Consider the following 21,088-nt stretch of genomic DNA (forward strand, 5'->3'; position numbering starts at 1 on the left):
TGTTCTATTATTTGCATGAAGCTGCAACAGAACTATGTGCCTTTTAAAACAGAAGGGCACTACACATACTAGATATAGTCCAACTAATTTAAAGCGATCCTAGGAAATACTGAGATAATTTTTTCATATGGGCAATATCCCCACTGGTGTCAAACACTCGAAAGACCAAAATAATTTTACAATTTCCGATGAAATTTTTCATCGCTGCCGACGTTTTACATGCTCTAAGTTTAAATGCCGATTATTTCACGAACTGGCCATAAATTCAAATAAAACTTAAATGCATCGAAAGGGGATTCAATTCCTCATTGATTTATGTAAAAAATATCAAAGAATATCCAACATTACGGATTTTCTGGTGATTTAAACTTATGTATGTACTGTATGCACGAACGATAAAACCAATACCTTTACATGACTGTGTTCTGTGATTTATCCTCCATTTATATTTTGGTCCTTCAAAGTTTGACGCATAGATTGCCCGTCACAAATAATATTAAAACAATCTGAACGTCGAAATTATTTTGACTAACACTAGATATTACCAAACGTTCACAAGTCTAGGGAAAAAACTTCCAGTTAAATTTCGACAAGATACTACATGTAGTTTTTAATAAATAAATGGATGAATATTACCGAGTTTGTTTTCTCACAATTGAAAGCAAACTTATAGTTCAAAATGTGTAAATGCGATATTTTCCATGACCGACATCCGTGGACATTTTACGAAGACTGGATACATGTACATCAATTTAAAATAAATACATGAAACCTACGAGACAAAATCTGCAGTAGCAGTTGTTTTATTTCGTCGAGAGTTGCTATATAAATACATGTATACACATCAATGTTCAAATCTATAATCTACATAGATTTAAGTGTATATCTGTATATGCTGCACATGAATGCATTTATTATGCAGAATCAGAGCTATCTTGAAATAAATACCTGTGATATTTTGCTTTTGTAACTAATAGAACAATACTTTAGGGCGGAGTAAAGTACAAGCGTGATCAAATTATCCTCTCACCGATAACTAGAGTGACACCTACGTCATTTACTACCAGCGTTTGATATAAACGCCCATTCGGCGAGCTTTTCTGAAATTGGCAGTAACTTGTTATGGAAGGCCGGTGCGTCATGCTAATTGTCAAATGCTAAATACCAAATATTTAATGCTAAATGCCGATTACTTGATACTAAATGCAAAATACTTATAATTGCTAAATGGTACCTACCAAATGCTATGTCATTTACTTAATGCTGAATGCGAAATGCTAAATGTCAAATAGCTAATGCTAAATGCCAAATGATAAATGCTAATCGTCAAATTCTTTAACTTTTTCAGGTATTGATCTGTATCTCATAAACTAATAAATGTAACATTTAATTATGTGAAAACATGAGCCGCGCCTTGAGAAAACCAACATAGTACATTTGCGACCAGCATGGATCCAGACCAGCCTGCGCATCCGCGCAGTCTGGCCGGCCAGGATCCATGCTGTTCGCTTTCAAAGCCTATTGCAATTAGAGAAACCGTTAGCGAACAGCATGAATCCTGACCAGACTGCGCGGATGCGCTGGCTGGTCTGGATCCATGCTTGTCGCAAACGCACTACGCTGGTTTTCTCTTGGCGCGGCTCAACTATGATGTTCTAGCAGTCTGATTTGAAGCAATAGAAAGTTATACCGGCCATGTGCAAATAGGACCCATCTTTTGCCCCAAAATGTTCAGATTTGTTTTTAACAGAGACAAAGTTATGTTCATATAAGAAAGGCCAATGTCTATTTAAAGGATGCATTCATACACTGATATATTGAACTCTTTATTTGAATAAGCACATAGCAATAAACATTCGTATTTCGCAATTAATAATAAGCAGTAACCATTTGAAATTCAGTACTTGGCATTAAGCATTTAGCAAATAGCATTCTGGACTAACTATTTGGGATTTAGTTAGCAATCGGCAGTTAGCATGTACATATACCAAGTTGCCAGTGCTGAAGGTAGTGATATTTGTATTAATAAATATGTTTTGAAATATCGTGACACGTGTTTTTGTGATGTTCACGACTTGCTTACTGTAGATTAGTAAAAAATTCTAAAGCTAGGGATGAGTTGTTTGTTTGATGAATAATTTGTGAATAATTGTAGTGCCATCAGATAAAATAAATTTTCCTGTCACTACATGCTTTATGTTTTCTATGATTATGTTTCTCATATCATGGATTTTCTTGTATTCCACAATAAGTTTAATCGCTAAAGATACGGTAAAACCTTAAAAAAATTATCCAGCGCAAAAAACAAGCTCCGCCTCACAAACTTCCATGAATCGCGTTGACCCAGCCATGTGACTGAATTCCAGGAATTGCGCACGTCGTGGGTATTTAAACACAGGAATCGATACTTTCGTTCTTTTATTACATGACTTCCCAAGAGGTAACATCTGACTGAATTATTTTATTCCTTTAAAAATTTAAATCAATATTCATGTAGCTTTGTTTTGCTTATGATTTGTCGCTTGATAATGGCCCTTGACTTGGTCAAAAAAAAATATATAAAGGCTGTAGAATCTGGTAAATAAGCGCATATTCGTATATAAGCGCATATCAAAAGTAAGCGCATACGGCCTTACCGTTATTCCGTATGGGATAATAAGCGCATGTCATTCCCTTACCATAATTTTGTCTCGAAAGTAGGCGCATATCCGATTATTGGTAAACAAACAACAGATGCAGCAAAAAGACGTAATTACGGTATTATACCGTGATAATTATCATCAATACAGGTGACAAGTGTTCTTACCTGTTGAATAGCCGATGGGTGTTAAAAGAGTTTATTATCTGATAAAATGATAATTGTTTACGATAATCATGCTTTTTGAATAGAAAATGTTTTCCGTAAATGAAAGTAAGTTTGAATACAAGAAAAGTTGTTTGCGTTGTCATAACAGTTTGTCATTCTTTTGTAAGTCTGTGAAAACAATATGGATAAAATGTTACAATCTTAGTGTTGAACAATGATTGAATGGTGCGGGAGATTGAACATTATTTGCAAATTATGTATGAACAATTATGCTTTCATTATGTATAAACACTGTATGCAATAAAAGGAAGTAGTTCATTGCGCACGTCCATGACCATGTTTTATTTTCGTTTTCTCAACCAAGGTAAGCACTGTCAATTTTTCTAATATATCAAAAATAGGAGCACACGGCTTGTCTATAAGCGCATATCAAATATAAGCGCATAGTTTTGGCTTAAATATAAGCGCATATCAAAAATAGGCGCATAAAAGTGTCACTAAAATTATTATAAGCGTATACGCTTATTTACCAGATTTTACAGTATATAAAAGTTCATTCGCACATCTCAAAATATATTTGACCTAGGTCATTGACCATATGAATATTCAGCATGTGAAGTTGTGCACCTGGGACTTTTTTCCGGATTTCTGTCAGTCCGACCAGAGGTATGTCAAAACTAGAGCTATCACTGAAGGTGACGAATGTACTCCCCGCATGCACTGACACTGTACATTGCAATTTGACGCACACAAGATTGCATAAGTATGTGGACTGTATGATTGCATATGCAGAGTATATTAACAAAAAACAAAATCCCATAGCTGTGCAGAATTTTTTTCTGAAAGAACCTAACATGCACCTTGCACAACTAAGGTTACTACTGATCACTTGTGTGAAGTTTCATTAAATTGTGTGCATGGGTTCAGGAGATTTAGCGCGCACAAGATTGCATATGCAGACTCTATGTATATAGTATAGTAACAAAAAACAAAGTCCTTTAACTCTGCAATTTTTTTCCCGAAAGAACCTAACATACACCATGCACAACTACTGTTGTTACTGATCACTTGTTTGAAGTTCCGTTAAATTGTGTCAAGGGGGCGAGGAGATATGGTGCGCACAAGATTGTGTCTACAGACAGACGGACAGACAGACCTGAAACCAGTATACCCCCTTACAACTTCGTACCGTACAGATATGCATAAAGGGGATACAAGTTTGTTTCGTATGTATCTCAAAGTGTTCGACTTACAGCCATTAAACATTAGGGGATTGTTACATAGCATGTGAAGTTGTGCATCCGATTTTCTGTTTGGGACCAGACTGGAGTTATAGGCCTTGACTCAGTGACAAATACACATAAAGCTCTTAAAAAAGTTAGTGTTGCATTTATTTTCCAACAAGTCATTTGATTAAATGGGGTAAAGACAAGTGGTTACACTGTCAGCGGTTTTAGGGTTCGAGCCCAGATGAAGGACATATGATAGTCTTGAGACATGACTAGCTAAAAACGAGGTCAATCAACTGACACACGTCTTATTACGTGGGTGCATAACTAAACTATATGTAAGAAAAAGCTCTACAATTTTCGTTATTATTTTATTTTAATGCTTGGCATGAAAATTTCCATCATGACTGGTAATTGATTAAGATAAAATGTTAAATATTAAATTTGATTTGCTCCGACGTCGGTCGCAAAAAGTTCAACGTTATGTTAAATTTTCGCCAAAAAGGTTCTCGAAAGATGAGAGAACCTTCCGCCAAACGGTTTAACATAACGGATGACAACCCAGTCATGATGCAGACATGTGCAAAATGTATTGATAACAAAAAAAAAAAAAAAAAAAAAAAAAACTCGGTAAACTGTAAAACATCATTTAATCAGTCAATCAATAATTCAATTAATCAGTCGTTAGCAATTTGATAATACGTGAGATTTTTATTAAGACAGCTTTATTACTAAACGAACGAATCAATTAGTCACTGCAATGGAGGAAAAACAGGCTGTTTTGTGGTATGGAAATAATAGATTGCTCCTGAAATTGTGTTCAACATGATGTCATAGCCCATTGGTGAAAGATGAGTGTCATCATTGTCAAACATTTGTGGATTATCTTTTATATCTGGATATTTTATTAAATGGCCACCATGCCTAATAACATAGGTACTTATAGCACTGTTTATTCGTTTCCTTGCTCTTTCAGCTTGATGTACCTCAACGTACCTCCATGTACGCCGAGGAAGGATCTGGGACCATATAATTTTTGTTTCAGGCATCTTTAAATGCAGTTTGTTCAAAATGCACCTTAGCTGGCCAATTATCGCGGCTGATGTCATACTGCCAATGTCATTGCCTCCACAATGTATAATTAAGTAGTCGGGTGTTTCATTAAACTCTAAAATGTATCCTACTGACTGTTCAAGATGGTGTATTCTCATTCCGCCCATGAAATCCCACAATAACTTCGCCCCTATAGATTTGTAAAGTCCTAGATTTATACCGTCAGGCCTGTAACATAACCTCTGATATGCACCACGTACTAAAGATGAACCCAATATCCATACATTACAGGGACCTGCAAATTAAGAGATAAGTGGCCTCCAATGTGACTGATTAGATCGTCTTACCTGAAACGTATTTCGTTTTTAGGGTATGTATGCAAATGGGAAATATGGAGTTCACTTAATCAAGTACAAGTGTTATGAATTTCCCATCAAAAGTGAAATGTTAAGAAGTCCAAACAGTATGTTCCAAACAAGAAAAATTACGTAATTTTGAAATTGCATAGAACAAAATGTATGGATATCCGGGGTCAGTCTCCCTAATCGGAGCTAATATTTACAACTAAATGGATTGCCGGTCTGATAAAATATTTATATAAGCTGTAACACACACATATATATAATATGAAATAAGGCACTGCCTCAATCGGGAATCGATCAGACTTCAACTCATCCCTTTAATATTTAAAAAAAACTGTCTACTAGGGTGTTTAATAACAGGCAAATTGTTGAGAAGCACAATGACAGACTTAATGTGATCACAACAGCTCACACTGTGCTTCAGGCGAGCTAAAAATCATACAAACTGAAAAATTACTAGATTGCAACTCACTGTTAACAATACTTAACAGACAGACACACATTAACAATCTATTTGCACCACGGCAGGCTCAGTCTAGGGAGACATATAAGCCTTCTTGTGCAGGCTTGGTTTTTTCTATGTGGGTTAATTGTAATTCTGAAATTACTGGTAAAACAATTTTGTTTTTATATACACATCACAAAGACTTGCATTACACTTTATTTATTGAATAAACTGTTCACATGTTTAAGTTTTATCTGTATACACATTTATAATCATCACAGATCACAGATTACATAACTTGTTTTATCCATACATGAAATATAGCTGAACTGTGAATAACAACTTTTAATAACAGTACTGGATGCTTTTGTCAGGCTTTGAAATAAGTATTGTCAAAATAGAGAAAATGAAACTTGCTGTAATCTGTATTCTAGAATGTACAATTTCTCTTACAACAAGAACAAATAAACAAGATGGGCCATGATGGTCCTGTATCACTCGCCTGACATATTGACATAAAGATCTACATTCTGACCAAGTTACATTAAGATATGATCATAAATGTAGCCTCTAAAGAGTTAATTAGCTTTTCCTTTGATTTGACTTGGTGACCTAGTTTTTGACCCCACATGACCCAGATTCAAACTTGACTGAAAGATCATCAAGATTAACATTCTGATTAAGTTTCATGAAGATGCAGTCATAAATGTGGCCTCTGGAGTGTTAACAAGTTGTTCCTTTGATTTGACCTAGTGACGTAATTTTTAATCCCACCTGAACTAGATTTAACTTGGCCTATAGATCATCAAGATTAAAATTCTGACAAAGTTTCATTAAGATATGGTCATAAATGTGGCCACTACAGTGTTAACAAGCTTTTCCTTTGATTTGACCTGGTGACCTAGTTTTTGACCCTAGACGACCCAATATCAAACTTGTCCAATATTTTATTGAGGGTAACATTCTGACCAAGTTTCATTAAGATTGGGCCAAAATTGTGACCTCTAGAGTGTTAACAAGCTTTTCCCTTATTTTAACCTGGTGACCTAGTTTTTGACCCCACTTGACCCAGATTTGAATCTGATCTATGGATCATTAAGATTAACATTTTGCCCCAAGTTTCATTAAGTATGGGTCATAAATTTGGCTTCTAGAATTTTAAACTAGCTTTTCCTTTTGATTTGTCCTATTGACCTAGTTTTTGACCCTACATAATCCGGGATTCAGACTAGACCTTGAGATCATCAAGATTAAACATTCTGACAAAGTTTCATGAAGATAAGTCTTAAATGTGACCTCTTACTGTGTTAAAAAAGCTTTCCTTTGATTTGACTTGGTGACGGTAGTTTTTGATCCAAGATAACCCAACATCAAAAATGTGTCCAAGATTTTTTGAGGGTTACAGTCTGAACCCAAGTTTCTTTAAAAATTAGGTCAAAATGGGGTTAACAGTAAAATTGGTGACGACAGACAGACACAGGGTGATCACATAAGTTTCACCTTGAGCACTTTTTTGCTCAGGTGAGCTAAACGCAAAGAGTTGTTCACAGGAGTGACGAAATTAATACCCCTACAATAATGGCCTTATCACAGAACTAAGCCAATATCAAAGCAGCATTTTCTTGAGCTTGACCTAATGACCTCAAATTCAATCTCATAGTTTCATGATCCTCCGCCCAAGTGTTCTCAAGTTGTTGTAGGGAAAAGGTTTAAATGTTCCGGGTCATCCTGCCCTTTTGGGAACTATAAATCAATACAGGGTAATCTGCTGGTCAAGACCAACCCTTGTACTAAATTTTGTGTTTCTCATCCCAAGCATCCTGAAGTTATTGTCCAAAAACCGTTTTAAAGAATTGTTATATTTTTGTTGAACTTAACATCCACACCGAACAGGATAGGGTCATATTGCGTCTTCCATTTTTTTAATGGTGGAGGAAGAACCCCCCAGGTGCCCCTCCATGCATCATTTTAAAAGAACCGGTCAGTGTGACCTTGCCCCTGTGACCTACTGCCCCTCAACATCATTTGGGGTCACCTGATGGTCATAAATTAACCTCCCTAACAATTTTCTTGATCTTTGCTCAAGCATTCTCAAGTTATAATCTGAAAAACATTTCACTGTTTTGCCTTATTGTGACCTTGACCTACGGACCTCAAAGTAAAACTTGACCTGTATTTCATGATGTGACACCTGTGTACCAAACTTTATCATCCTAGGCTCAAGGTCCAAAGTTATCATTCTGAAACGGTTCAACTGTTCAAGATCACTGTGACCTTGACCTTAGTGACCTTGACCTTTGATCTATTGACCTCAAATTCAAACCTGTATTTTATCATGTTACACCTGTGTTGCAAAAGCTATGATCCCAGGCCAAAGCGTTTGCAAGTTATCTTGACCTTTGACCTACTGACCCCAAAGTAGAACTTGATCTGTAACTATGTACCAAAAAATATTTAAATCAGACAGACAAGCTTACTGGGTTTTATAACAGAAAATTTCTTTTTAAAATCTCCATGAAAAATTATGAGAACTAATGCCCCAGGCAATATGGTCAAGCCCACCACTGTCAAAAGGACGGGGAGGGTGGTGCATGACACTCCGGTCTCTTGAGGCAAACATTTATGCCAAATAAAAGAGATTGCAAAAGGTTTACAATATAAGTTATTCACAGTAACAATAAAGGAACGTAAAATTAAAAAAAAAAATAAATAAAAAATTAAAAAAAAAAAATTTAAAAAAAATTCTAAGTCCACACAAAAATCCGCACCAGCAGAGATAGGTCAAAATACACCTGAAAATTGGATGTAACATGCATGTTGTACTACAGAAAAGTGGTCTTGATTTTTCCCTACGACCAGTAATAAAAAAGTTAAAATGTAAGCTATTTACAGTAACAACAAAGGGAAGTAGTTCTAGGACCTTAGGCATGACACTCCCGTCGCATGATTGATGAACAATTGCGCCAAGTTAAAATCAAAATCACTCTATGCATCAAAAAGAAATGCTCCGACAAAGTCATTTCTTGTATCTGACTTTTGACCTCTAAGTTTTGCCCCTTGACCTTAGACCTGGGACCTTGTTCTTCCGCAAGACACCCCCCCTCAATGGTGGTGAACCCATTTGTGCCAAGTTTCATCAAAGTCCCTCCATGCATGAAAAAGAAATGCTCCAGACAAAGTTGTCATTCTTGTATTCTTGGGCCTAAGTGTGACCTTGACCTTAGATTTTAGGACCTGGTTCTTCCCGCAGGACACTCCATCTCATGAGGTGAACAATTTTGTGCCAAGTTACATCAAAATCCCTCCATGCATGAAGAAGAAATTTGCTCCGGACAAAGTCATTTTTGAATTTGACCTTTGACCTGTAAGTGTGATCTTGACCTTGAGATAGGAACCTGAGGCTTGCGCATGACACTCCGACTCACTGAGGTTAACATTCATACCATATAAAAACAAGATTGCTCCGCATGTCCAAAAATAATGGTCCGGGAAAAAATAAATCCGACGGATGCACGCACATACACCGAATAGACATTTGGAAAACTATGTCTTCGCTTCTGCAAGCGGGCTTGACAATAACAAAACCAATGTGATAATACATTATCTCTTGAAGTAACAGAGCTTAGTCAAACACGCGTCTCAAAAAAAATTTAGTTTTCTAAGTAAATCCTGAATTCCTATCCTGAAAAGTTTTTTTTTTTTATTAAAGTTCCCTTTTTTCTTCTGTCTTTTTATTTTTTTCTGGTGTTTCTTTCTTGCTTTTCAAGTATACGGATTTGTTGACCTTCCATTTTGTAGCTGCCTGCTCTCAAGAAGTGAACCTGTAAAAACAGAAATCAAAATATTGTAAATTGATAAAAAGAACCCCAACCACTTTCATTAAGATCTCAGGAAAAAATGTGGACCTATAGAGTGGTCACAAGCAAAAGTTTTACCGACGCACGGCGGACACCGGGACCCGACTATCACAAAAGCTCACCTTGTCACATTGACAGGTGAGCTAAAAAAATAAAATATCTGGAGAACCACTTCCTCCAGAAACCCACTAAAATGTAAATAAAATTAAACCATTTGTTGATGTGGTTTTTTGGAAATGTTACCTTGCATGGAAAAAAAAAAAAAGCAATATTTTTTATGGGAAGTGGGCCGAATTAGGCCTCTGTCATATAAGGTTGAAAAGCCCTCCCGGGCTAACAATTTCTGGACAAGAATCATTTTCAAAGTTTTTCTTTTCGGTGATTCCTATATGGAATTAAATTCTATGGGTAATTTTGAAGAGGACCACCCCATGATCATTCTGTGAAGTTTGGTGTAAATTCTGCCCAGTGGTCTGAAGAGATTTTGTACAAACCCTGTTGGCACATGACGGAACATCAACTCATGTTGTCACCCGTGACAGGTAAATCGAGCTAATAATTGTTTTAAATTGCATACATGCATGATTATATTTTAGGTTTTGTCCAGAAATGCTTTATCATCAAGAAAATTACAAAGGGTTTCTAAAAAAAAAATTTGTTTCCGGTAAAATGCTAAAAAAAATTAGGGTAGGTAGGTCGGAAAAACTTTTTCTTTGGATTTTTTAAAATTATTTTTAGGGAGACTTTTTTTGAAATTATTTTTGTGTCAAAAAATGAATACAAATAAGGGGGGTTAATGCCTCTAGAGCTTTCAATAATTGATTTATAACATCACGGGTCTATGTTTTAAAGCATAAAAAGTGCAATTTTTGCAACTTTTTGTCAAAAAGTTGAAAAAAATGTTCTCCAAGACAAAGGGGGATGCACCATCCTTTTTGGGGTCGGGCCAAAAATTTATGGTTGGTCAGGATACAGGAAACAGACAATTTTTATTTTACGCCTAATTTCCCTTGGTTTTTGATTCTACGCACTGACTCAATCGCAAAAATCTGTTCACAACAAATTTACTAATTTGGATACAGTATATCTGATCAGTTTTTGAATGATTGAAACTGCTTCCCACAGCTGCAACTATATAATAAAGAAAAAAGAAAGATAGAAAATACCTTATGAGCCGCAAGCAAGGGTTTTCAGTCTGTCAACAAGCACTTTGAAGCAGTACAACAAATACTCTGTATAATAGACCAAGATGCCTGAAAATAGTTAAAAAATGAGCAAATTAAGAAAAAAAATGGCAACCAGCTGTTTTGAAATTTCAAGGTCTAAAGGGCTAACAATCCTTTTCGCAGTTTTTTCAAATTTCATGCCCAAAAAGCTAGATGACCCCAATATCATTGGCATGGCGGGGAAAAAATTTGTTATATAAAACTTTTTTTAATGAAAATAAAACAGTAGCAAATTTGTCAAAATGTAAATTAATACAAAGAAAATGCGGTTAAAAATTTCAGTTTTGAAAAAAAAGAAAAGTCACTGTATGAGTACGTTTGTTTACACGACTGACCAGCCAGAACAGCCAAACATTACTTTAACCCAGTGAAATTCCAGGTACCTTTTTGACTTGGTGGTCTATGACCTTCCCCTTTGCTCGGTTTCATTAAAAGGCAAAAACAGACTGGTAAAGCAGCCCAGAAGAATCTGTTTCTGCCTTCCTCAGTTTAGTATGAACACAGGAGCCTACAAAATGCTACAATTGTTTATTGGTATCTGACGGTCATGATTTATAAACGTATAAATTTAAAACGTATTTGAGTAGTGTGCAGTTGTACAAAATTCAGATTTTAACTAACCCATGCTGGCAACCAGATAGAAAATTTTCCAAGCCTGACTTCAATTTCAAAATGCTGAACTTAAAAACTGAATTTTGAACCAAAAAAACCAACTGGTCTAGCTCATACCCTCAAAATACTTCATCATAAATTGAGCCGTGCCATGAGAAAACCAACAAAGTGGGTTTGCGACCAGCATGGAATCCAGACCAGGGCCCGCGCATCCCGCGCAGTCTGGTCAGAATTCCAGCTGTTTCGCTAACAGTTTCTCTAATTCCAATCGGCTTTGAAAGCGAACAGCATGGAGCCTGACCAGACTGCGCGGATGCACAGGCTGGTCTGGATCCATACTGGTTGCAAACCCACTATGTTTTGGTTTTCTCATGGCACGCTCAATTATTGTTTGGGGCATGCTCGACTGGGGATTCCTAGGAGAACAGGAAAAATGAATGCATCAGACCAACAAGTAATGTGAGGCGGCTTCAGTTTGCATTTGCAAAGCTTCAAATTTAACTTTTTTGACCCAACCATACTGCAAATTTTTTTGCATGTACTTTTTTTTCTTGTTGCTAAAACTGAATCTACTTGCAATTTTTAAATTTCAATTTAGAATGTTTAGAATATCCTAAAAAATCATGCTAGAACATCAATATTGTTTGCACGGTTTTCCTTGGCGTACAATTTTGTGCCTAATATTATAAATAGTGATTCAACTGAATACATGTAAGAATTAGTAAGATAGCCTAGATTTAATTATAAGATAGACCTCTACATTTCTTTATAATCAGTAATCCATTCAACAAAAAATGGCTAACCAAAAAAGATGTTGTGTTTTCTGTTATCCTCAAATGAAAGCAAATCTACAAACATTAACATTAACTGCAACAATTTTGACTATTATTTGTATTTGCAAAATAAACTGTGTGAAATTTTTATCTTAACATGCATTCCATGAAATTGACTTGCTTTAGCGAAATCCAAAATTTGAGCCCCGTGATTTGTGAAAGCAGGGTTTTTTCTAGCTAATTTGGGAACATAGCTTCCCCCCCAAAATTAGCAATTTTGACGCATAAAATTTCCAAAATTGGGAAATATTTAGTCCCATAGGATATAGTAAAGATGTATCTAAGCACTTTCTCATACACTTGTTTCACATTGTCGACCTATTTAACATACTTCCACCACAAAATTGTCTAGAATTTGGTCAATATTTGTGCAATTTTGATGAAATTTTTTTCAGAATGTAGATTGGGAATTTTTGCACTCATTTTGGGGAAAATACATACTTTTTGGCATTGGGAATATAGCCAAATAATGGCTTAAAAACGGCCAAAAATAAAACCCCTGGAAAGTAATTACATCCTCTGCATGATTATGGTTCTGACTAACTCTTAAATTCTTGCATTTATGGAACAGTTTGAATTCAATTCCTTCATAATTTTACAGACATAATTCTGATCAACTAATCGAGCATGCTTCAGAACTCCAGATAAGGGCTGTATTTTTGTAATTACGAACTTGTTAGGGATCAGATATATGTATGACTTTATCTTAAAATGTGGACGTATCAATACAAATTTATTCTAAAATGTGGTTGTATCAGTACGACATGTAAACAGTATTACATATATTCCAAAGAAAGATCCAGCCGAATTGCATGTCTGCGCCAAGTTGCGCTTATCAACGCTATCCCAACTGTTGACAATTTGCACAGTGTCAAATGAGTGTGGAATATATGAAACAAAATGCCAATACATAATGTAATGCCCTTACACATAATTTTTTTGGGGCTTCAAAATTATGCTTCATAAAAATCTGAAAAGGGGAAATATTCTCCAAAAAAAATTTGGAATCCACTAGCCCGTTCGGGCTACCAGACTGGAAATTTTCCAAGCCCGACACAAATTTCACTAGCCCGAACTTTAATACCTTAAAATACATAATTTTTGCACCATATAACAATTTTGTTTTTACAGACATCTCTATGTATGTTTGAAGTTATAAAAAAAAAACATACAGTACATGTTTGACATGTTTTGAAAAAATTTAACTCTAAATACTCCAGTCCCAGATCACATCGTCATAAATCCAAAAGCATCGGACATGACACTCCATGCCAAAAAAAAATCTAAACTGTTACGCCGATTTTTTAGGATCCGCACTCACCAATTACTGCAACTTGGATGTTGACAATTTGCCAATGTAATAACGGTGCTGAATACACATTTACACACACGCTGATAGCATAATTTAAAACTCCGCCTACTGCAGGTCTTGTGAGATTTTCGCGAGAAGTAAGAAAGCTAATGAAATAATCCGTTACGCAGAGGTGATTGTATTTAGCCAATTAGCGCGGTTACGTCTTTGACACTGTGTTTTTATTGTCAACACAATGAGAGCAAAACCAACAATAAATTTCCCTAAGCGTTTCTCAGTCTGGATGCAGTAGATATCTACTCGTTTAATTAGCATGATTTTTTAAACAAATTAGGAAAATTCAGTAGCCTGGTCGGGCTTGTACCTGCTGAAAATCGCGGTAGCCCGAGCTGAAATTTGGTAGCCACAGGCTGTCGGACTACCGCGAATTTCAAACACTGTAATTACTGTGTATACATGCAATGACCCTTAAGAAAAAATAATCTAAATGGCCCATTTCAAATTGATGAATAAACAAAAATGTAAAAAATAAGGAATTTCTATGCTTTTTATGGGTGGGGAGTTGGCTTACATTATTATTATACAATGGGAAGTTAGTTACTCACGTTTCTAAAAATGTCAACAAGTCCAACCATGCATGTGCTGTACTGGAGTGCCGTCCATATTCTATATAAAAGTAAAATAATTCCATTAATCAGTCATGCCTGCAAGTATCACGGATTTCTTAATTTTAAAATTCAATAAGGCCTTAGTAACAGAGAAGTTCAAAGAAACTAAAGTACCGGAAAGGAATTAAAATACGATCTGAAAAGCGACACAAAGGTGAATCTATTCTCTCATTCCCCGAGCTGAAGAACTCGTTGGAGAATGTTTTTGTTTCCTCAAATTTTCAAAATGTCGGCGCCAGTGTAAGGTGTATCCCTCTCACTCTAAATATAAAAATGTTCAAAATGTCGCCGTTTAAAAATGCTACTCAGTATTGAATAAAGCATGTTTGTATAACAAATTATATGTGTAGTCACGTTAGCTTCTGACGCAACAAAATTAACAGCTTACTTTGAATATTCTTTCGGGTCGCAGACATCTTATTGTGCGGATATTGCGTTTCGCCTACTGATCCGACGGACGCTTATTAGGGGGTTTATCACCGGCGCGAAGCGCCGGGGATGAAAATCCCCGAGACGGTAACGTCCGTATATAGATATTCGTCTTTGCTGTTTGCATATACTGAGGCAATGTTTTCGATGTTTTCCGGTTCCGGTTTATGTAAAATCCGCTGACTGGTTGTCTTTATGAACATCCGACCACCCCGAATCAGTCACAGAAACTCGTAAACCGCGCTAACATGATTATTTTACTTCTTTTTCGTAATGAAAACTGTACATGCAACTGAAAAACACTTTTAAAACAGTAAGGAAGTGTAAAGACCGTCAAGTTTCTGCGTGGAGTGCAAACAAACAAAACAAAATTCTAAAAGCTAGAGCGAGAACGCTGAATGACGTCACCGGCATGGCTTCCGTAAATTTTGCAAAGTATGATATTCGCTGTAAGAGGTATGATGACACTAAATGTAAACTACAGTTTAGAGCAAAGTTTCACTTTCTTGAGCGTTGAATATTTCTTCCTAAGCGGATATATAAAAGATAAATCCCCAATGCTAGGCGGTGCCTTAATTCATATTAACATTAACGAAGACCGTGATATCCCGAATTTCATCGGGGTCGTCGCACGCCCATGGTCTAAACCGGAACTCCATATTTTTTTATTTGGATAGTATGTGTTGTTTGGATACCCTCGTATGTTACCGTAGTGGGATTCGATCCCGATTTTCGTCGCTTCGCGACGAAAATCGGTAAGATCGATTCCCTATAAATATATCATTATATATTTGTCTTATGATTCCATCAGGAAAATATATTTATCAAGTTATTTATCAGTATATATGTTATTTATATTTACTAGACACTCTAATCTTATACTTCATTATATTATGCATTACAAATCTTCTATGATCACATAATAATTATCTGTGAACACCTAATTCAAATTGTATAGGAATCCGACAGCGGTCTTCCTATACATGGTAGCAAGTTACTAGTTACTAGCCAAAAGCGGATCGCCGGCCCAAAATAAATGTAAGAATCATTATATATTTATGCAATTGCAACTCATTATCATTATATACGGCATTTGGCAGATCCTTTACATTCATTATGATTTTGAAATGGTGTAACTGCTACCAACTGGTTTCAAACTATGACACGGCATCCGGCACCTAGATCGATCGTTTTTAAAGGGGCAACTCAATTAAACTTTATTGTTGTAGCATAAATGTGAGTATGCAAACTTCGAATTATTAAACGAAATATGAATCATTACTTTCGTAATTAATATTAAAAGTGAAAGAAGTAAAACAATTAAACAACAATTAACGAGAATTCAATAACAATGAACAACGATATGTACATTTTGTAAGGGTTTGATAAAGTACAAACTAGCTTTGCTAATGGATGAGTGCAGATTTTTTGAGAATTAATTTACGGTATCAGAAGACAAGCTTTTTAAACACTCGAAACTAATGATAGTGACCCGTCGACGGAGTCGCAATATGAGCCGGCGTCGGATTCATAGAATATCAATGGCGAATATATGACTTGTATGCGTTTGACCTCCATCTGCCTGCACTTTTTATAGTATCTACAAGACAGCCATCCCGATACATCCCAGAAGCACCACCAATCCTAAATGAATGTGATTTTATGTTCTTGTTGCTTAAGCCTATGAACTTGATGGCTTTTTTAAGAACAGCATTAAACTGAAAGGAAGTCAAGGGGGTTTCGTCAAAATGACAGAACAATGGACTAGCTTCGTCGCGCGAAGATTGAAACCTGAGATATGTCTGAATATGTTCATAACAGAACCTGTTCTGCTCATCTATATCGATATCGATAAAGGACCCGACGCCAGTTTGATCAGTCTTCGAAGATTTAAAGTACACTCGTATCTTACTCGAGCCTATAATGAGGTCTTGTTTTCTTAATACAGAGTCACGTGACCGTTTATTTGATGACGTAAACTCACTTATCCGAAGTAAAGCTACGTAAGCCAACGAAAAGGCAGCTGCAAATAACATGTTCTCATACTGAGAGCGGCAGATACATTGCAATGCCGAGATAAGCTTATGTAATATGTGTATTGTTATAGGCTGCCTTGTATCATTTGTACCTCTGATTCTACGTAGGGCTTCAAGCATACGTTTAACTATAAATTTCTTCGTGTTATCTTCAAAGTCATTAAGTTTATTGACATAGCTGATTGCGGAAATATAACTATTTATTGATTTATATGCATATTGCTGTAAAGACATGTACGCTATATATTCAGTGATTTGCTGTACATTGGGAGGCCATATAAGCTGTTGACCAGATAGAGAGCAAAAGTTTGTAAACGAGGAGATGGCAGCGCTGTACTGTTTCTGGGTATTTAAAGATAGGGACGCGGTGACAAGTCTATTTATTTCCGGCTGAAGATCCGAAGAAAGGTTTCTGGGATGTTGCATGGCTGCTTTGCTGCGTCTGTCGGTAACTCCCGGTATAATCTTGACCACTGAAAGCGACTAATAGAATCAGCAATGCTGTTTTGCTTCCCGCGCACGTGCTTACCCTTAAACTGAATATTATTCTGTAATATTAAAAGCATTAAGGGCCGGATCAAGCTCATAACACGCTTATTTTTAGACGATTTACTATTGAGGATATTTACTAAAGCCTCATTGTCAGATCTTATCATGATCTTTTTGTTTTTCATAAACGTTCCCCAAAGCTGAAGTGCTAGAACTATGGGAATGAGTTCGAGATACGTAATATCAAGAAATATGTCGGCCTCCCAGTGATCTGGCCATTGAAATACACTCCACTGACCTTGAAAGTAACAGCCACATCCTAAATTTCTATTACCAGAGGAATCTGTATATAATTCGAAGTATGTGTTTTCTAACCAATCTTTGTCATTAAACATCGCTACTCCGTTAAAATCAGATAAAAAAGTAAGCCAGATTGTCGCATCTTCACGCATCTCATTAGTAACTCTTATAAAGTGAAACGGCTTTTTTCCTTGGCACATGACATCATAAAATCTACGTAAAAATGCTCTACCGGTAGGGATGGCTTTAGTTATGAAATTAAGTAACCCCACAATGGATTGTAGTTCGTTTAACCGCACTTTTTTCAGTGTAACTAGACGAGATAATTCAATTTTTGCTTTATTTATTTTGTCTTCCGGGACATGGATTGTTTGGTGTTCAGCATCTAATTCCAGCCCTAAATACGTTATGACTTTAACTGGACCTATCAGTTTTTCAGGACATAAAGGAACACCAAGATTCGAACATACTTTTTGGAAGGAATGAAAAAGCTGTAAACAAGATTCAAAATTTACATGTGCCATGAAGAAATCGTCTAAGAGATGTGTTAGGTTATTTGTTCCAGATTCTGTCTTTACAAGCCATTCAAGAAAAGAAGCGAACTTCTCAAAGATATAGCACGCACAGGCTGATCCCTGGGGAAGCATTTTCTGAATCCAGAAACCTTGTTCTGTTTTAATACCAAGTAAATCAAAATCGCCCGGCCAAATAGGGCATAAATTGAAAGCTGATTTAATGTCTGCTTTGCAGCAGTAGGCTGTTTTCCCTAAATTTTGTACAATATTTACAGCTTCGTCAAACTGAGCATACTTAACATGACGAAATTCTTGGTCTATGTAATCATTAACACTTTGTTGTGGAGGAAATGATAAATTCGTTATAAGCCTCCAGCCACCTGTTCGTTTTGGAATAAGGCCTACTGCATTTACTCGGAGATTTGAAATCGGTGGTTTTTCATAAGGTCCGATAATCCATCCTAGTTTTTTGTCTTCAATTAATTTTCCATGTAAAATATTTGGATTTTGTTTTGCAGACACCAGATTTGACGAGAAAATCGGTATTCTGGGGCCCGAGTAATTTAGCTTGAAACCATATTTAAACCCTGACAGTAAATAGTTTGCGTCCTCCTGATTATAATCTGACAATTTTTCCCCCAAACTTGATAGGTTAATTGGCGTTAAACCTAGGTCCCATAATCTTTCTGTTTGACTGGGATACTCTTGGTGCAAATGTTGGATTTTGTGAAGCAGGGTTGTTGAGCCTGAAACGAGAGCCGTTAGGTCTTAAATAACGCCCCTGAAATTGTTGTCCCTGATTTACATAGCAGTGTAAAGCTGGGTGGTTGCCAAATCCGCATTTTATGCATTTATGAGCATAGGTACACTGTTTATTTGCACAGTATCCTTTGTTATTAAAAGTGAAACATTTTTTCAAGACAGGGGTCGCAACCGATACACCGACAGAATGCATGGGCTGCATATGTAACATCCAAAGTTCGGGATCGATTGTCTCCCATTTTAATGTTTCATTAACTGACTTCTTTAACCTGAAACGCGAATCATATGTCGACCAACCCATATGGTTGGATGCAGCTTGCCTAACATTCGCGATATATTGTAATAAATTGCTCATTTCTCGCGGATGTTTCATAATGTATATGGCAATAAAAATATGAAATGCATCAGTCCAGGTGCGAATATTTTCTAAGACCTTAGGCGACTGCTCTTTTGGTGCAATAATCAATTCCCCGTTCTCAAATTGTATTCTTTGTTTAGAATCGGACTCAGATTTATTTTTAGGAAGAAGGTGATGTAATTCTATGTACTTGTTTGCCCATATTTTTTCTTTAATAGCCAAAGGAACATGTGCGGAAAGAATGTTTGAACTATAATTATAACATGTAGGATTTACAGCACCTGATTCTCCTTGTCCTGGCTGTGGTGGATTAACAACACCCGATTCTTGTTCTGCCGGTGGTGGTGGCGGCATGTTGTGATGCAGGTCTACAGCACCTGATCCCCCCTGCTCTGGCGGTGGAGATGTTTGCATGTTGGTTCTAGACCTCTTTGTTCGGACCATGTCTGCCAATTCCTGCGTCTTTGCACGTTTCGGTGGCATCTCGTTATACGGCAGTAACATGTAAATGAAATTATCGAAATATAACTTCAAAGACTAAAGTCTGTTCCATTCCAAAGGTTTACCCCAACTTTGGTGTCATATGACAAAACTACGACACTTACCGGCAAAGTAAAGACGGTTTGATAAACTAAAAAAAAGTCACCCTCGAGAATTTTAAGGATTTTTTTCTACGTAGGTTAATATAAAAATAATTGACACTTTTATTTTTCCTACGGCAGCCCTCCATTGTATTTTCTTGTCGCCATTGGAGTTTACTCTCTAAATTAGAAGTAATACGGCAAATTCCACGTGAATCTATCGGGGGCAACTCAAAATCTGTTATTTATTTCTTTATTTATTTTGTCTGGCAATTTATTTACAATCTTGATTTCCAGAGAATGTAAATATCAAGAAAGAAACAGTACAAAAAAAAAGTTGTACTGAATGTTTCCACGCGCCTATCAGCTTACTTTCCGTTGAAACAAAAGCACAAGTTTGTTTCTACACGATGAGCAATTTTTCTCATGTTTTGCGTAACATACGGCAGTTTTTTGAAAAGGAGAAGACCACAGGCAAGCCGTGGCATATCAACAATGTAACAAAACGTTTATCTGTTGCAACAGGACTCAGTAAGACGACAATATGCAAGTTGGAAAGTCACAACAAGAAGGTAAAATGACCTACCTCCCAATCAAATTTTGATCCTGTCTCCAGAAATCCCGATTTGACACATCAATCTATATGATTCATTTAATTGAAGTTGTAGTAACCAGCTTGAAGTAAACAATCCTGTCTCATTTAATAAAAATCACTTAAAAATTTCATGTGAATTGTGATGATTTTCAGGCACCAGCTGCACCACACAAATGAAATGACGATTTATTAAAATTGACATCATTTCCAATGAGCATGGTTCAATGATGACCTGCATTTCAATTTCCTGAATGAATATACATCCGTCCTTTCGAACTGATCCTACTGAATAATCCCTGTTTCTTTTAAAAATCGCCGCAAAATATCACTGACGCATTTCCTAACCTCTCAAAACGCGTTCCGGTTGCAAATGTCTGATTTTAAACTTTACACATTACAAAACTTTACACAACAGCTGTAAACGACCAATCAATTCTTCGGAAGAAATGACGTAAACAGATTACGTAGAGCCTTATGCAAATTTTTACATGTGTTCGTCATATTTTTTTTCTCTCTAAAGCGTGTAGAAGTAGAAATGTTTAATTTTCATTTAAAACTTGTTCTATAATAGAAGAATACTTATAAATTAAGGACATTTCCTGGATATCTGTTTTACAATT

The 21,088-nt window shown here is 36.2% G+C and overlaps 1 protein-coding gene and 1 long non-coding RNA gene across 2 annotated transcripts; both read right to left on the reverse strand.

Annotated features, from left to right (window-relative positions):
• Positions 1-4,666: 4,666 nt before the first annotated feature.
• LOC128559469 (uncharacterized) lies at positions 4,667-19,816 on the reverse strand. The gene is made up of 2 exons (XM_053551205.1): positions 19,574-19,816; positions 4,667-5,383 (listed from the first exon to the last, which is right to left on the reverse strand). The coding sequence occupies exons 1-2, from the start codon at positions 19,794-19,796 to the stop codon at positions 4,788-4,790; spliced, it is 819 nt and encodes a 272-aa protein (XP_053407180.1). The 5' UTR covers positions 19,797-19,816; the 3' UTR covers positions 4,667-4,787.
• On the reverse strand, positions 10,917-14,870 carry LOC128559473 (uncharacterized). Its single transcript, XR_008372389.1, has 3 exons — positions 14,792-14,870; positions 14,341-14,401; positions 10,917-11,005 (listed from the first exon to the last, which is right to left on the reverse strand). It is a non-coding gene; the product is annotated as an uncharacterized LOC128559473 (long non-coding RNA).
• Positions 19,817-21,088: the final 1,272 nt, after the last annotated feature.

Source organism: Mercenaria mercenaria, chromosome 9 (genome assembly GCF_021730395.1).
Source record: "Mercenaria mercenaria strain notata chromosome 9, MADL_Memer_1, whole genome shotgun sequence".
Classification (NCBI taxonomy): domain Eukaryota; kingdom Metazoa; phylum Mollusca; class Bivalvia; order Venerida; family Veneridae; genus Mercenaria; species Mercenaria mercenaria.

Excerpts from the sequence above, each read along its gene's own strand:
- LOC128559469 (XM_053551205.1), bottom strand. The coding sequence starts at position 19,796 with ATGTTACTGCCGTATAACGAGATGCCACCGAAACGTGCAAAGACGCAG. Across the intron at positions 5,384-19,573 it reads GCCAGGACAAGGAGAATCAG|GTCCCTGTAATGTATGGATA; the intron begins GTGCTGTAAATC and ends CTTAATTTGCAG.